This window comes from Bos grunniens, chromosome 14 (assembly GCF_055505025.1).
Source record: "Bos grunniens cultivar Pamir isolate PY7600 chromosome 14, Bosgru_T2T1.0, whole genome shotgun sequence".
Classification (NCBI taxonomy): domain Eukaryota; kingdom Metazoa; phylum Chordata; class Mammalia; order Artiodactyla; family Bovidae; genus Bos; species Bos grunniens.
This window is the reverse complement of record NC_141178.1, coordinates 16788031-16805568: the sequence shown is the minus strand read 5'-3', so window position 1 is coordinate 16805568 and position 17538 is coordinate 16788031. Positions and strand designations below refer to the sequence as shown.

Here is a 17538-nt window from a genome sequence, read left to right as displayed (position 1 = left end):
AGTGGGGAATTTAGCTCTTCCTTTTATCTTTTTCTCTATATTGGAGCTCATTCTAAAATTTTATATAAGGTTCTGGTGCTAAAGCATAATTAAGAACTATTTTACAGGAATAGAAAATGAGATCTAGAGATTTTACATGGATTGTCCTAGATCACAGCTAATGACTAGGATGATATGAGGAATGATATTTGCTGACTGCAGGGCCATTGCTGAAGAAAGCAATATCTATACAAAGATTACAACAGTTCAAAGTAAAGTACTCATTCTCAAGGCAAGGCTAGAGATGGAGGCAAGAGCTGGTCAGCAGTACTTTTGAATACCATGTGCCCAGGTAACGTGGATACAAGGGATACAAGGGAACCACAAACCTCTACACTTGTGGTACTTAACTCTCTAGGGAAGGAACTTCTCATGTCTAAACCAGGAGAAATGTGTTGTTAACGCATGCATTAGGGCACACAATTATTCACCTAATTTATTCTATATATATGTTGTTGTTGTTGTTTAGTTGCTAAGTTGTATCTGACTCTTGGTAAAACCCCATGGACTGTAGTTCACCAAGCTACTCTGTCCATGGAATTTTCCAGGCAAGAATATTGGAGTGGGTTACCATTTCCTCCTCCAGAGGATCTTCCTGTCCCAGGGATCAAACCTGCGTCTCCTGCATTGGCAGGCAGATTCTTTACCACTGACCACTGGGGAAGCCCTTCTTTGTAAATGTACACATTTATATAAAATACAAATTCAGTATATATATTATGTAAATAAATTTATTCACCTAATATATATCGAGTGCCTACTCCTGAGGGCAGCCCTTCTGTGCTGTGCACGAGAGGTATAACAATGAATGAACCAGACTTTGGAAGGACTGTCACTCAGATGGACTAGGCAGATGAATGGATAGGCTGTTTCAATGTAGTGTGTTAAGAGCTCTGATGGGGTAAACATAGAGAACATACTATATTGGTTGGAACCCATGTAAGGCCTCACTATTGGAAATTTAGGGAAAAAGGATGACTTAGATTTACTGGGCAAAGAGGGAGAAGTGATCCATGTGGTAGAAATAGCACGTTTCTAGCTTGTCTGCTCAGAGTCGTCTTCCAGAGCAGCTCCTGTCCCATCTGTTTTATTTGCTGATGCTTCTGGGTCAGATTGTGTTTGAACAGTGTTGCTGATTAAAAAAAAAAAAAAAATTGACGTTCACCATATTGAAGGATTTGTGATTAACTTTGGCAGTTTTTACCAGCTCATGTATATGAATTCATATTTTGGGTGGACCAGGAAACCAGTTGCTATGGTTTAGATTTATTTTGGAAAAAATTCTGTTTTCATAGGAGAGCATTCACATTGCCTTTGTGAAAACACTGTATTACCCCTATTAATTTAGAACACTGTGAAGATTGTAGAAGGGTGTTGAGGAAACTTACATAATGAAAAACAGCCATTTCTTAGGATTTTAATTGTCACATGCTCATAATGAGAACATTAAAAGTATATTTTAGAAAATATTTGCAAAAGACTTATCTGATAAAGGAATGTTATCCAAACTATACAAAGAACTAAAGAAACTCAACATGCAAATAACCCAATTAAAAAATTAACCAAAGGCCTTAATGGACATCTCACCAGAGAAGATATACAGATGGCAAATAAAGATATGAAAAGATGCCCCACATTCCATGTCATCAAAGAAATACAAATTAAAATGAGATACCACTGTACACCTGTTAGAATGCCCAAAATCCAGAAGACTGACAGCACCAAAAGCTGGTGAGATTGTGGAGCTGAAGGAACTTCTTTTCATTGCTGGTGGAAATGCAAAATAATATTGCCAGTTTAGAAGTCAGTTTGACAGTTTTATTCTGAAACTAAACATTCTTTTAACCATATTATCCAGCAGTCTTGCTCCTTTGAACCAGCCAAGATGTCCTTCAGCAGGTAAATGGGTAATCTGTGATATATGTCCAGACAATGGAATATTATTCAGTTGTGCTAGTGGTAAAGAGCCCGCCTGACAATGCAGGAGACGTGAGACGTGGGTTTGATCCCTGGGTCGGGAAGATCACCTGGAAGAAAGTATGGCAACTCACTCCAGTATTTTGCCTGGAGGTTACAGTCCATGGGGTTGCAAAGAGAAGGGAACGACTGAAGTAACTTAGCACACACAAAAGGAAATGAGCTATCAAGCTATGAAGATACACAGAGGAAGTTTGGGTATTACTGGTGAAAGAGGATGATCTGAAAAGGCTACATATTGTATGATTTCAACCATATGACAGCCAGGCAGAAAACCCCTATAGAGACAGAGAAAAGATTGGTGGTTGCCTGGGGTTAGGATGGTGGAGGGAGGGAATGATTAGGTGGAGCTGTGAAATAACTCTGTATGGTGCTGAAACGGTGTATACAGCTGAAACCCAAAGAACGTACAATACCGTGAATGAATCCTAATGTAAAATATGGACTTTGGTTGACAGTGATGTGTGTCAATGTAGATTTTTCGGTTGTAACAAATGTCCCACGCTGGTAGGGGATGTCGATAATTGGGAAGCTATATGTGTTGTGGGAGGCAGGCAGTATATAAGAAATCTCTTTACATTTCACTCAGTTTTGCTGTCAATCTAATCTAAACCTGTTATAAAAAAAAATACCTTTAACAAAACATGATTTTCTTCAATTAAGTTGAAATTCAAGTTAATATACAAATTTAATTACCTTTTAGACAGGAAACATTAACATTTGAATCTCTGTAAGAAGGTTAAATATAATGATCAGTCCAAATATAATAACGTGTACCACAAGTAGTGTCTATGTAAGGAACAAATAGGTAAGGAAAGTTTTCTATTTTTTCCCCCCTCTGGTTTTTCTTGTTTTTTTCCCCCTCATTTTTTTTTTTTTTAAACACTACTTCTATTTTGAGTTGTGATAACAGAGGAAGACCATTAGGACAAGAGTTTGGGGGTTTCTGAAATGAAGACAGAGGAATGGCAAGGATGGGTACGTTAGGCATGAGATGAGAGGAAGCCAAGAAAGCAAAAAGAGAAAGGAGCGTGCTGTGTAGTTTCACTGGGCTGAAAGTGTTCAATGGGGAGAGGAAGTGAATGGGACAGGAGAGTGAGAGGCGGGGGCTGGCACTGGAGAAAGGAGTAGGCTGCCTCCTGGGTCCCCCAGTTGTCAAGGCATCGCGTTTCACTTTTGCTTCCCGGTGTATGCTGTAATTTCACTTGCATCTTCCTTGTCCCTCCAACCACTGGAGTTTTCAAAGTCATATTTAACTATTGTATTTGACCATGTCAAGAATACACAGAATTTCTGGGTTCTCATATGTCCTGTAAGTCCATACGGTGGCTTAGTCAAGATTCTTAGGCGTTATGGCCAAACTAAAACTTTGTGTGTTGCTTAAAATGATAAGTAACACTGAGCTAGTGTTTTGAAGGAAGCTCTCTTTGCTTCCTCTCCAGCCTTTGATAATCAATGTGTGGTTTAAAAGAAAGACGTCAGTATATCTAAATAATTGTACAGTTAGCTAACTTGCCCACGGCTTTGACTCTGTCACCTTTGACCTCTGGCAGTCTTGCACTGGATACTTCTGCTTCAGTGCTATTTGATTGTATTATTTTCTCGCATTGACTCTTCATGGGTTCCCCGTTGCCTGGACTGCCTTTTCTTGTTTGTCACTAGCCTAAAGTCTACCAATTTTTCTCCCTAGCATCTGCCACAAGACTCTATATGTTGTTCAGTGAATGTTTGTTGATTATGTTTAAAATGATAATGAATGAGTGATGAATGAATGACATTTATGTCTGTGGAAACAGACTGAGTTAAAGTCCTAGGTCTTGAACTCTCTGAGCTGATTTGTGTCTGTGTTTGTAATTTTTCAAAGTGCTGGCTTGAAGTTTTAATCTTTAATTTGTCAATCTTAAATTTATACTTAGTGTGCAGTTGAAAGGAGACACAGTGGATAAAACGCAGTAGAAACCTTGCTTATTGTCTTCTAACTTGCCATTATACATTATCATCAAATTGGTATTGTGTATCTGTGGTGACCTAAATGGGAAGGAAATCCATAAAAGAGGGGATATATGTGTATGTGTAGCTGATTCACTTTGATGGGTAGCAGAAACTAACACGATGTTGTTTAGTTGCTAAGTCGTGTACGACTCTTTTGTGACCCCGTAGACTGTAACCCACCAGGCTCCTGTGTCCATGGAATTTCCAAGGCAAGAACACTGGAGTGGATTGCCATTTCCTTCTCCAACACAACACTGTAAAACAGCTATAATCCAATAAAATAAAAAAGAATTGCATTGAGTGGACCTTGAAAATCTTTCTTTGTTTTCTATTTCTTCTACTCCCACTCCCAAGCCACCATCTGTTTTTTAAAATGTAGGTTTTATTATTATTCAGTTATGATGAGACTAGCATATCCAGAGATAGATTTTTATACACATAGATCCAAGAAGGATAGGGGTGAGAGAGGGAGGACCCATGGGGGGAAACACCACAATCAGTCAGGAGGCAGATGGAAAGAGAGGGAAATGTGGGCAAGACCCTTTATTGTGGTCTCTGTGGGAAGGAATGGGTGAACTGAATAAACGGGTTTATTATTATTCAGTTGCTAAGTTGTGTCTGACTCTTTGTGACCTCATGGACTGCAGCACACCAGACTTTCCTGTCTTTCATCATCTCCCAGAGTTTGCTCAGGCTCATGTCCTTTGAGTCAGTAATGCCATCCAACCATCTCATCCTCTGTTGTCCCCTTCTCCTCCTGCCCTCAATCTTTCCCAGCATCAGGGTCTTTTCCAGTGAGTCCGTTCTTCTCATCAGGTGTTCAAAGTATTGGAGCTTCAGCTTCAGCATCAGTCCTTCCAATGAATATTCAGGGTTGGTTTTCTTTAGGATTGACTGGTTTGATCTCCTTGTAGTCCAAGGGACTCTCAAGAGTCTTCTCCAGCACTGCAGTTCAAAAGCATCTATTCTTTGGTGCTCAGCCTTCTTTATGGTCCAGCTCTCACATCCATACATGACTACTGAAAAACCACAGCTTTGACTATACGGATCTTTGTTAGCAAAGTGATATCTCCGCTTTTTAATATGCTGTCTAGGTTTGTCATAGCTTTTCTTCCAAGGAACAAGTGTTTTTTAATTTCACGGCTGCAGTCACTGTCTGTAGTGATTTTGGAACCCAAGGAAATAAAGTCTGTCTCTGTTTCCAGTTTTTCTCCATCTATTTGTCATGAAGTGATGGGACCAGATGCCATGATCTTAGTTTTCTGAGTGTTGAGTTTTAAGCCAGCTTTTTCACTCTCCTCTTTGACCTTCATCAACAGGCTCTTTAGTTCCTCCTCTCTTTCTGCCATTAGAGTCGTATCATCTGCATGACTGAGGTTGTTGATATTTCTGATATTTCTCCTGGCATTCTTGATTCCAGTTTGTGATTCATATAGCCTGGCATTTCCCATGATGTACTCTGCATATAAGTTAAATAAGCAGGGTGACAATATACAGCCTTGACGTACTGCTTTGCCGTTTTTGAGCTAGTCTGTTGTTCCCTGTCTGGTTCTAACTGTTGCTTCTTGTCCTGCATACAGGTTTCTCAGGAGGTGGGTAAAGTGGTCTGGTATTCTCATCTCTGTAAGAATATTCCACAGTTGGTTGTGATCCACACAGTCAAAGGCTTTAATATAGTCAATGAAGCAGAAGTAGATGCTTTTCTGGAATCCCCTTGCTTTTTCTAAGACCCATCAGATGTTGGCAATTTGATATCTGGTTCCTCTGCCTTTTCATAAATCCAGCTTGTGCATTTGGAAGTTCTTGGTTCACATAGTGTTGAAGCCTAGCTTGAAGGATTTTGAGCATAATCTTGCTAGTGTGTTAAATGAGGGTAATTGTGGGGTAGTTTGAACATTCTTTGGCATTGCCCTTCTTTGGGATTGGATGAAAACTGACCTTTTCCAGTCCTATGGCCATTGCTGAGTTTTCCAAATTTGCTGGCATCTTGAGTGCAGCACTTTCATAGCATCATCTTTTAGGATTTGAAATAGGTCAGCTGGAATTCTATCACCTCCACTCGCTTTATTCGTGGTAATGCTTTCTGAGGCATTCTGAATCCAAGATGGTTGAGTAGAAGGATGTGGGCTCATCTTCTCCTGGGAGAACAGCAGAATCCAACAAATAGGTTTAGGGTTGGCTGGACTGAATAATTTCATTATGCTGGAGGCTGTCCCTAGTTGTCTGGTATATGGCCCTAGGGTGATTAGGGCTGGGGAGTAGTAGCCCTGGAGGTGGTTGAGAGAATGTACTCCAGATTAGCTTGTTTGCATATGTAAGATCTGCTCACAGTAATTACCCAGCCTGAGAGGAATAGTGGAGGCATTGTCAGTAGGTCCCAGGTGTCACCCTGGCACAAATACAGAAAATAAAATGATACGCTTAATACAGTGTCTGGCAACAGAAAATTCTAACTGGTCTACCCATGTGCATGTGTACTTTCCTACAGTCCAGCTTTCAAACAACAGCCAGAGGAATCTTAAAAGTATAAATCGTAAGTGTAAAAAGAAAGTATAAATTAGATCTTGTCTTTCCTCTGCTTAAAATTCTTCTCTTGTGTATCTGTTAAGGCCCAGCTTCCTTTCTTTGGTTTTGAGGCCCTTCATCATTAGCTCCTACCTCCGTCTGTGTTCTGCTTTATTTTTCAATCACTTTATTCTAGGTACACTAATCCCTCGACAATAATTTGCTCCTTTTCTCCTCAGGGTCTTTGTACAGACAGTTTTTGGTACCAGAATGCTCTTTATAACTGATTAACTTCTAGCTAACCTTTGACACTAGCTTAAATGTTATTACTTTAGGGAGGACCGAATTAGGTCCCTTCTGTTAATTTTTTGGGGATTGTTAATTTGTTTACCTATTCATTGCTTTTGTATGAGTAATATAAGAAGGGAGGTATTGGGGATAAAACAGAAAGCAAGGATGATCATTATTACATATAAACTTTGGAGTTTAAGCATTTCTTTTTTTTCCAAATGTTATTTATAATCCACAGGCATCAATGGAGGGAGAATATTTTGTTAAAAGCTTACCCATGTCTACTTGCAAAGTTTTTCATATATTTCAGTGCTTCCCAAGGCAGGGGCTACCATGGAAAGTGTGTGAAAGTGAAAGTCATTCAGTCGTGTCTGACTCTTTGCAACCCCATGAACTATACAGTCCATGGAATTCTCCAGGCCAGAATACTGGACTGGGTATACATTCTCTTCTCAAGAGGATCTTCCCAATTGAACCCAGGTCTCCTGCATTGCAGGCAGATTCTTTACCAGCTGAACCACCAGGGAAGCCTTCACATTACTTATAAGTGAGCAGTTATGAAGGATCAAGGGCTCAGACTCTCCTCTAGCAGCTTCCTTTGCACTATTCTGTTCTTTCATATGAACTAGGGACAGTTTCGGAGAAGGCAATGGCACCCCACTCCAGTACTCTTGCCTGGAAAATCCCATGGACGGAGGAGCCTGGTAGGCTGCAGTCCATGGGGTCACTAAGAGTCGGGCACGACTGAGTGACTTCACTTTCACTTTTCACTTTCATGCATTGGAGAAGGAAATGGCAACCCACTCCAGTGTTCTTGTCTGGAGAATCCCAGGGACAGAGGAGCCTAGTAGGCTGCCGTCTATGGGGTCACACAGAGTCGGACACGACTGAAGCGACTTAGCAGCAGCAGGGACAGTTTTACTAGCAGAAATAGTAAATGCAAAATAAAGTCTCATCCAGTTCGTCTCATAGCACTCCTCTTCTTACCACAGTTAGTAATCATATTTATTTGTTGGTTTGCTTCTGGAATACCTGAGTATCTCAGGCTACTTTGTGCCGTAGGAGGGGCAGAATTGTGTCTGTCTGGTTTATGTGGTCTGATGCTTGGCTTGAGTTGAGGGTCAGTGAATGAATGCTGAGATGAATGATAAAAACTGGATTTGAGTATGTGTCCCAGGTTAAAATTATTGAGGCCAATTTTAATGATGTAGAATTGTTGGACTTTGGTCCATCTAACCGACTGTGTATTGGAATGGGCCACTTGAAGAGAATTTTACCTTTCCCCAAAGGTGTTGCCTTGACTCATCCCTCAAGAGATGGAGCTGCCGTTTTAGGTTTCTGCCCAGTTTAGAATCTCTAATTTTTGTAGGAGCTGTCAATCCTACCCTTAGAGTTGCTGATTTCTTAGAGTAGATTGCAAGATAAAATATATATTTTCTGTGTGCTTTTCAGTGAACATAATCTTGAATGCATTGCTAAGTTAACACTTTTCAAGATTTTGAAAAAGAAAATTAATATTTAAAGAAGTTCTCTGAAAGATACACCATCTATCTTCTGGAGTGAAGCTTGACTGTGGGTGTATATCAAAGTCACCTGTAGAGGTTTTAAGAGCCCTATTTAGTTAGAGGCTCTAAGGTATGGGACCTGGGTCACAGGTGATTCTGGTGTACAGCCAGGTATAAGAGCAGTACTTCGTATGAAAGTTTCTACACAGGCAGTCATACCCCAAGGAAGCGTTGTCAAGAATGCTTTTTTATGTTTCCTGTCAGTTAAAGTTCTGGCTCTATAGTGTAGATTCATTTGTAAAGAAGTACTTTTAAAAGTTTTAGTGAATATTTATGAACTCTTGGTAATACTTCCCAGTCCCTCCACCTAGCAAAGTTGAGTGTTGTCTGCAAATTTAAGGTGTGAGATGGGGAGCAATGAGAGATGTGGGTAGAGAGGTAGACTCTGAAAGGTCTTGTATGTGTTGTGAAGCAGTTCTTTTTCCCTTTGGTAATGGAGAGTCATTGGAGGTTTTTTAAAATCAGGAAGGCAACATGGTTAGCTTTGACTTTTGTTTTAAAGGAAAGTTACCTGTCAATTATACGGAACATAGATTAAAATGGGGGAAAAAACTACAAGGAGACCAAAGTAAGCCTGTGCAAGAGGGAATGAGGAGCAGTAGGGATAAAACGGGACTGAATTCTAGCCCTGTAGGTGCCTGTTTCAGTTTAAGCTCCAACCAGTCAGCTCTACCCTTGACTTCAAGACAGCTAAAATCACAAAGGCTTTATTGAGAAGTCTTTCCCCGACCGAATTCTCTTAATCTGTTCTTTTGGTAGTTTTTTTATGTCATATTTTATAGTACTTTCCATTCTCTATTGCTCTGTTTTGCTTATTTGATTCCTGTGTCTTCTTATCTTACACTGATGCCACTTTTCATGATAGCTGCTTCTCTGTGGAAATAGCTGTTGAACAAATTGTCCTCTAAACATGTCATTCTTGGTTTTTTCCCCTTCTGTTTTTGTGCCTTTTCTCATGGTCTTTCTCTTTTCCAAATGTTCTTATTTCTCTTCTACACCCATATCTTGAAGTTTTAACGTTTTTTTCCCCCCATAATTCAAATCCCACCATTTCTGCAAAGTCCTCTAGTGTGATTCTTCCATGGTCTCTTCCACCTTGGCTCTTAGAGTATTTAAGCTGTGTACTCCTTTATGCTTCCTTATATATTTTCATCTTTTTATTTAGTCTGTGAATGTTGATATTCTGCCTTTTTGAGTTGGACAGGATATTTTACACATCACTGTACATAGCATATCCTTAATAATGTGATGGTCATTTGCCCCATTTTAAGTCTTCCTAAAAGCAACTTGGCTACATAGTTTATTCTACTCTAAAAAACCTAAGACCTTGCCTCAGAATATTTTAAATTGTCAGTAACTTTAATTATATGAATTTAAAGCAAAAAAAATTATTATTATTTTTCTCTAGGATTTTAAAGGTCAAAATAAAAGAATTTAAAAAATTTGGGGGGCCTTATTGAAATACAAAGTTGAGTGTTAATATTTGACTGGATATAAAATCCTTTAAAGACTTATGTTTAAAATGCTTTAATTAAAGTAAAATATTTTCATTTGTTCCTTATGTTAAATAGTGTGTCCTTTGCCAAAACAAAGCTTTATTTTCTTGGGAATCACTCAGAACATTTGGACCTCCTCTGGTTTGTAATCCTGTTAAATTTCATCTGTGAATTAAAGCCTAATTATACATAGTTGGTACCCTACATAGAGACAATGCCATGTATAATAGTTTACTCATTAAGTTTACTTATTGAAACATTATGAAATGCTGAAAATACTTTGCATTGGTATTAAGAAATAATTTTCTTTGAGAATTAACTGAACTTAATTGTCTATATATTTTTCTTTAGCCCATATGTTGTAAAGTACTATGGCAGTTACTTTAAGAACACAGACCTCTGGATTGTTATGGAGTACTGTGGAGCTGGCTCTGTCTCAGACATAATTAGATTACGAAACAAAACAGTAAGTATTTTAAAATTGTTTTGCCAATCTCATTTCTAAAGATTCATATTTTAGAAGCTGACTATACAGTGTTTTGTTACAAGGAAAATATTAGTGTGAAGAAAGAAAAGACTTCACAGTGTAAAAGGATCTAGTATGAGGTGTGAGAATTAGTCACAGATCTTTGTGTGGCAAATACAGGAGTCATATGATTGTTTAATTCATTTATTAGGATAATTCTTGGTTTAGTCACCGAGAAACCACCATGGCACTCCTCTTCTTCATTTGGAATCAGTGTTGCATGTTCTTCTTTAACTTGAGTTCAGTAAGTTATGGCTAGAATTTTATTTTTGTAATATTTATGGTGTTTCTTTATCATAAGTTTTTTTGTATTATAACCTATGGTTGATAAACAGTTGAAGTATTATGTTTCTGAATCTTAAAAATAACTGAAGAACAATTTTTGTCTTATTTCCCCAAATATCTCAGGATGTTTGAAATTAATAGAGCTCAATTATAATTTTTTTTTCTGGTAAATTCAGCTTAGTGAGAATGTGTTATTTAATGATAAATTTTATGGCTATGTTTTAACCCTAAGTAAAAGAGCTATTTACAAAATTGTTTACTTTAGCCTAGCAATGCACCTAGTTAACTTGGATAATTTACAAGACCAAAGTGACCTTTTTAAAATCTGCGAATGACTAAGAATAATAAATCAGTGAAATAATTTGTAATTCTGTAAAACAGTATCCCAGTAACTACATGTCATTATTACATGTTGTCAGACATGTTTCAGTAAAATACATTCGGAAAAATACTTAACTACTTGAGTCAATTTGTGGTTAACCAGAATCATTTTAAAGTTTGATTGGGGAAGTATGTTGTAAGTTTATCCTACTAATTTTTTTTTTCTGTTACAGAAAATAAAGTAAATAGGTTTTCTTTTAAACGAAGTGAAACAGAAGTTAAAATAATCCCTGTTTTGACAGAATGGATTAAGTGATTTGTGACATTCTAATTATATATTTTAGAATTTCTGTGGTGCTTAACTAACATTTATGTAAATCAGATGACTCCTGAATGGCAGAACAATGCTTTAATTGAAAATAATTATACTCCAGTTAGGGAAGTGTTTTAAAACCATTTCAGGGCTAAACTCAGTGCATTTGGTATTTAAAGTTACCGGGTAGAAATACGGAGTAATACTGTATGAAATGGAATATCTATTTATTCTAAATATTAATGTTACCATTTTGAGTCCATAGGAAGAATACAGCCTTTTATGTATTCTAAGTATACAAAAATACTTTATTTCTGTGGTTAATAAATAGAAACCATGAAGGTATACTATAGTTCTAAAAGGTAGATTTGGATGGGATAATTATTCTCAGGTATCTCCTTCACCAATTATCAAAGGAAGGATTTTACCCTATTTGCACTTCTTTTTAGAAGGCAGATTCCACCTAACATGTTTGGAGATCATACATTTGAAATAGTCTAATTATTATTCTCACAAGTTGGTTTTCCTTGGGCCTGGGGAAGTATGGAAGGGTCTGATTCCCAAACACAAAAAGGAATCCAGAACTGCATGAGATGGCTCAGGAGCTGTACATATGTTCTTTCTGGGTATTGCCTTGATAGCAGCTCTTGTTAAATCTCAAAAAATATTCTGCTTTTTTATGCTACTTATGCTACTTTTCCTTCATTTATGTATTATTTTAAAAAAGTACCATTGTTATGAAGGTTGGCAGTGTGAGGGATAGTTATCATCCTGTTTAATATTTGATTTTTTTTAGGAATGTTCACTGGAAGGATAATCTTGATTGTTTGAATTTCAGAGGCATGGCTTTCAAAAAACGTGACAAGTGAAACAGTTGTCCTCAACCTGTTAATACTCACTCCAGTCTTTTCCTAAGAGTACAGAAAATTTTCTTTTAGGCTTTATATGCTGTTTGGGTTTTTGTTACATGCTTTGTTGTTTCTTGTAATTCTGTGTACATTTTAAACAGCACAAGGCTGTTTAAATAATAATTCTTCTTATTTTTGATGGTGTTTAAATTTATACTTTTTTTGCTCTTTATTCTTTTTTTGCATTTCTCAGTTGCCTGAACAGTGTTCTTTAGTGTTTCCTTATGATGGTAATAAAATCGCTCTCGTTTTTTTGTTTTTTCTTGTATGAAAATGTTATCTCACTTAACTTTTGAATGATATATTTGCTGGGTAAAGAATTCTAGGTTGGCAATTTCTTTTACATTTTTTATTTATTTTAAGAGGATTGACTCTCAGAAAACCACCTAAATAATACCTTTTGTGTAGAATTATTCTTGTCTTTGAAAGAAATCTCATTAGTGATGAACTGTTCTTGATTTTGAAAATCAAAATAGAACTGAGTTCTATTGCTATCTTTTTTTTTTTTTTTTTTTTGTATTGAAGTATAGCTGATTAACAATGCTGTGATAGTTCCAGGGGAACAGGTGAACAGCAAAGGGATTCAGCCATTTTCCCCCAAGCCCCCCTCCACTCCACATAACACTGAGCAGACTTCTATATGCTATATGGTAGATCCTTGTTGATTATCCATTTTAAATATAGCAGTATGTACATGCCCATTCCAAACTCCCCAGCTGTCCCTTCCCTGACCCTTCTCCCGCCAGCAACCAGAAGCCTGTTCTCCAAGTCTGTGAGTCTGTTTCTGTTTCACTAGTAAGTTCATTTGTATTTCTTTCTATATTCCACGTGTAAGAGATGTCATAGGTGCTGTTGTTTTTTTGATCAAATAGTTCTTTAAAAATTAAAGATAGAGAAAAAATCTGATGAAGTTACTTCAGCTTCACAGTAAGACTGGGTTCCTAGAATAAAGGCTGGGTTCGTGTTTTAGTGTTTTGGTATATGCTTTTGCCTCATCTGCTCCCCCACCTTTGAGTGTTTCTCCTTACCCCTAGTCTTTGCCTAGTGAGTTTGCATCCATGAAGGACTAGCTCAGTTATCACCTCTTCTTTGAAGCTTTCCCTATTTTCCCAGGTAGTGTATCTATTTGGTAATTGGTTGACTAGTGAATTAGTTAATTATTTATTGCATATTCACTCTTACATAAGAGCACAATAAATTCTAGCTGCCGTTATTTTATAATTTTTACTGTTATTATCTTACATATTTTGACTGCTGGATAGACTAAGCATCTTGTCATTTGTGTATTGACTCTCTTACTTATTTTTAGTGCTTGTCCTTTGCATTTTATTATTATTGTTGGTAGTGGTGTTTTCTTACATCGCAGGCTTGCTTGACAGTTTGCTAATAGTTTTATGAGTATTTCACATGTCATTTTAAAAGTCAAAAAACCAGTTATCTTATTGTCAGCATAGATATTAAAGAAAGAATTTCAAAATCTTTCAAAATCTTTTAGAAATTTAACTTCTAAAATCTCTTTTAGAGGTTTTATGCCCTGACATTTTCTTTGGGAAATACCTGCTGCTGTTGCTGCTGCTAAGTCATTTCAGTTGTGTCCAATCCTGTGCGACCCCACAGACGGCAGCCCACCAGGCTCCCCCGTCCCTGGGATTCTCCAGGCAAGAACATTGCTGTGGGTTGTCATTTCCTTCTCCAATGCATGAAAGTGAAAAGTGAAAGTGAAGTCGCTCAGTCGTGCCCGACCCTCAGCGACCCCATGGACTTGCAGCCTACCAGGCTCCTCTGTCCATGGGATTTTCCAGGCAAGAGTACTGGAGTGGGGTGCCATTGCCTTCTCCGTTGGGAAATACCTAGGAAAAGATAAAAACATAGAATTAAATTTGAGGGTTAATTAGAGCTCTCAGTGGTTAAACTGAGCCTGAGTAGCAGAGTTTGGGATTGGATTGTTGGCAGTTGAGCCAATAACGAATGGTAGTTCGGGTAATGGTGGTAGTACTAGAGGGAGAATGAAGGTGAAACTTTCTTATATTTCAGTGGGTGATAAAAGTTTGAGTCTTCTAGTTGCATTTAGAGTAGAAATCACTATTTGGTTAGTATTTATTGAATCTTTTGGTTTGTAAGTTAATACTATATATAAGTTAAACTATAATAAGTATATGTAAGTTAAACTCCTGATTCTGTGATCAAACTCACAACACACAACTCATGTCCTGGTATTATGTATCTTTAATAAGTGACTTTTTTAAAAAATAATATTTAAAACTAGAGTTTGTTGAAACCTATGTGTAGATAAATTTTCTGTGGCTATCCTGTACTTGGAAATCACATTTAATTATTAGTCAGCTTTTAGTCTTTAGGAGAAAAGGTTTAGCAGTTGCTTTCCCCCACTGTAAGCCTCTCAGGGGCAGAAATTTTTATATGTTCATCGTGAAACTATTACAAGTGCCTAGAATAGCTACTGGCATCTAGCAACCTTGATAAATGTTTGTTGAACTGAAATAGGAACAATTCCATGACTGCTTCTTCTGTGAATATAGACAATCTAACTCATCTATTTAGTGTTGTATTTTTGTAGGTAAATTGTAATTTTCATAGCTACTACTATTAAGTATTAATGATGTGGGTTATTGAACAGATATGATCATATACCAAAGTATATGTGCTTATCAGTAACCTATGAAAGTGTGAAATAACAGGATCTGTTGTGTTAGTTCCCTGATTTTTATAGAAGTTATATTTATGTAAATTAAATTTTTTGCTAATTTTTGCAAGTGTATATCCCAATAACTCAAACCATATGCCTTTTGTTGTTATTACTGGAAGTTAATGTAATCATTTCAGGTGTTTTTTTTTTAGTTTTTCAAGTTTAAAAAGAATAAAAGTCCAGTAATTATGGGAATAAATACACAAAATATTTATGGCAATAATTTTGAAGGTTTTCTTGTGAGGACATTTTAAAAACCAATATATTTTATGTTAAATGCATTTAGCCTCTGAACATTTATGCATTTCAATATTTATGCATTTATGCAAAGTAAAAATAGACAATTCTGTGAAATTGAAGCTTTTTAAAGATAGATTATATATTTGATTAGAGGCTTTCAAAATGATCTTTACAAAATTATTAAGCTGTGCCGTGACATATGGAAGAAATAGAGTCTACATCTTAGACGTTTATTGTGTATTTGGAAATGTTCTAAGAAAAGGCCTAGGGTTGGTCTCCTACTCTGACTCAGCTTTTTATTTGACCACTTATTTTAATTCAACCTAACACTTTGGATTTTAGTTTTGGTTCTTCCAGAAACTAGTTTTATAATCTGGATCTTCAGCTTCCTCATCTATTAAATAATGATTAGCATTGGTACAGTGCTTTGCATTTTACTTGGCAGTTTTATTTACATTTTGGTTGAATGGAAAGGTTCAAAATACATTTATTGATCTAGGCCTGGTGCTGTGCGTTAGAGGTACAAATAATTCTTAAGAAATGTTGCTGCTGTTGCATTGTTTGCAGACTGGTTAAGGTAATGCATATGTAAAAAGCTAAATTTGATTCTGTAAAGAGTTGGAGTTCTTTAGGGAAAGTACAAGACAAGCGCTTAGCCTAACATTCAAGTTCAGTGAAAGCTTCATAGGAGAGAGAACCGTTTAACATGATCTTGGAAGAGGACTCATCTGTCATTGGAGTCAGGCTCCACAAGGGCAGGGTCTTGTCTTCTTTGCTGACTGTTCTGTCCCGCTCCTCGGACAGTGCCTGATGTGTAGGGTGCTGAGTAAATATTTGTTGTTGTGTAAGTGAATGAATGAATGACTCAGAGAAGAGAGGGCAAAGGACATCTTGGAAGAGGAAACAATTTTACACTAGAATTATATTTTCATCTTTAAAAGTCCAGTGTCATATTCCTTGATCAGCTGAAGGAAAATGTTCCCAGCATCTTGTTTAAATGGGTTTACTTTCCTCACACTTAATTGCTCAAAATCATTGTCATGTGTTAGTTTGATGGATCTATGCTAGGATCATGATTTTTTGTTTCCCCTTTTTTTTTCTTTTCATGTTGGAAGAAGTAGCATATGCTATCTTTATCATTTCACTAATGTTTTCTAGCTTCTTACTCATTTTATCTAGTTCCTGGAGTTTATTTGATTCTTCTTTGAGAAAACATTCTTTGGGTCTTCCTGATTTCTTGTTCTAATGTGGACTCATTGCTTTTTAGGTCTGCTGTACAGCTGCAGTCCTGGGATTTCTTTTCACTGGACTCCTGGGTTAGTGTCACCATTTTCTTGTGTATTTCCTATTTCCTTGGCTTTTCACTCTTGTTCTGTGTTTTTCCTCAGCTATCTTCTTCAGGGTACAGAATTAACAGATCAACTTGTTGAGTCCTTCTGTGTCTGAAAATGCTTTTATTTTGCTTTCAAACTTGATTGATAGTAGCCTATGTAGAATTTTACATTGAAACTAAGTTTCTCTCAGAGCTCTGGTAGCTTTTCTGTATTATCTTCTAGCAGCTAGTGTTGCTAATGTTCTAGATAGCTAATGCCTGTCAGAGGCTTATTCATTTGTAGGTTTCCTCCCACCTCACAACTTTTTAGACTTTTTTCTTTATTCTGATGTCTCTGATGTTGAATAAGGATCAAGATATTTCATGAGGATGTGCCTAAGTATGAGTCCTTTTTAGTTCCTTTCAGATAAAAACTTCTGTCTTTCTTTAGCTTTGGAAAAATTTCTTTGATAATTTCTCCCCTATTTTATTCATTGGATGGTGAAAACACCTGAATTTTATTCTTTTTTTTTCCTCCCAGGTTTTCTGTCTCCTTTTGTTTTTTTTTCCTACTTTAATTTTCTGACTCTTCTAACTGAACTTTTTATTTCAGTAGTTATATTTTAATTTACAAGAACTCTTTTGTTTTTGGTTTTTTTTTTTTTTTTGCAACATCTTGATGCTTGAGACATGGATATATGATCTTTTCTAATCACTCTAAGAAAAATAAGTTTTGAAAAAAGTTGTTTTCTGTTTCTTGAATCATCTCTATTTCTGCTGAGGTTATTGCTTCACTTGTTTGATCCTGGTCTTCCCCATGGCAGGATGACCGCTAGAAAGGCTGACTAGCTCTCATTGGAAACATTGGGGCGATGCTTTTTGCCTGGCAGGTATAGTGTTAAGATGAACTGGCTGGTATCTGGCTTGAGGAGGAAGTGCCTGCAGAAGTGGTTTGTTCAGTTTCTTTAGCCATTCCCCTCCCCTGCCTTTTCTGGGGCCTGGGGATGAATTCCAGGATGCATGTAATCTCTGTATAAAGTAGGCATGAGGAGCTCACTCTTGTT

General features: G+C 37.0%; 1 protein-coding gene across 3 annotated transcripts in view; it reads left to right on the top strand.

Moving 5' to 3' along the window:
• The window catches only part of STK3 (serine/threonine kinase 3), a 309842-nt gene that overhangs the window by 51246 nt on the left and 241058 nt on the right, over positions 1–17538 (top strand). For all 3 annotated transcript variants that reach the window (XM_086336068.1, XM_086336067.1, XM_086336066.1), the window contains exon 4: positions 10217–10331. In XM_086336068.1, the coding sequence (XP_086192194.1) occupies positions 10217–10331 (115 nt within the window). The remainder of the gene's footprint in view (positions 1–10216; positions 10332–17538) is intronic.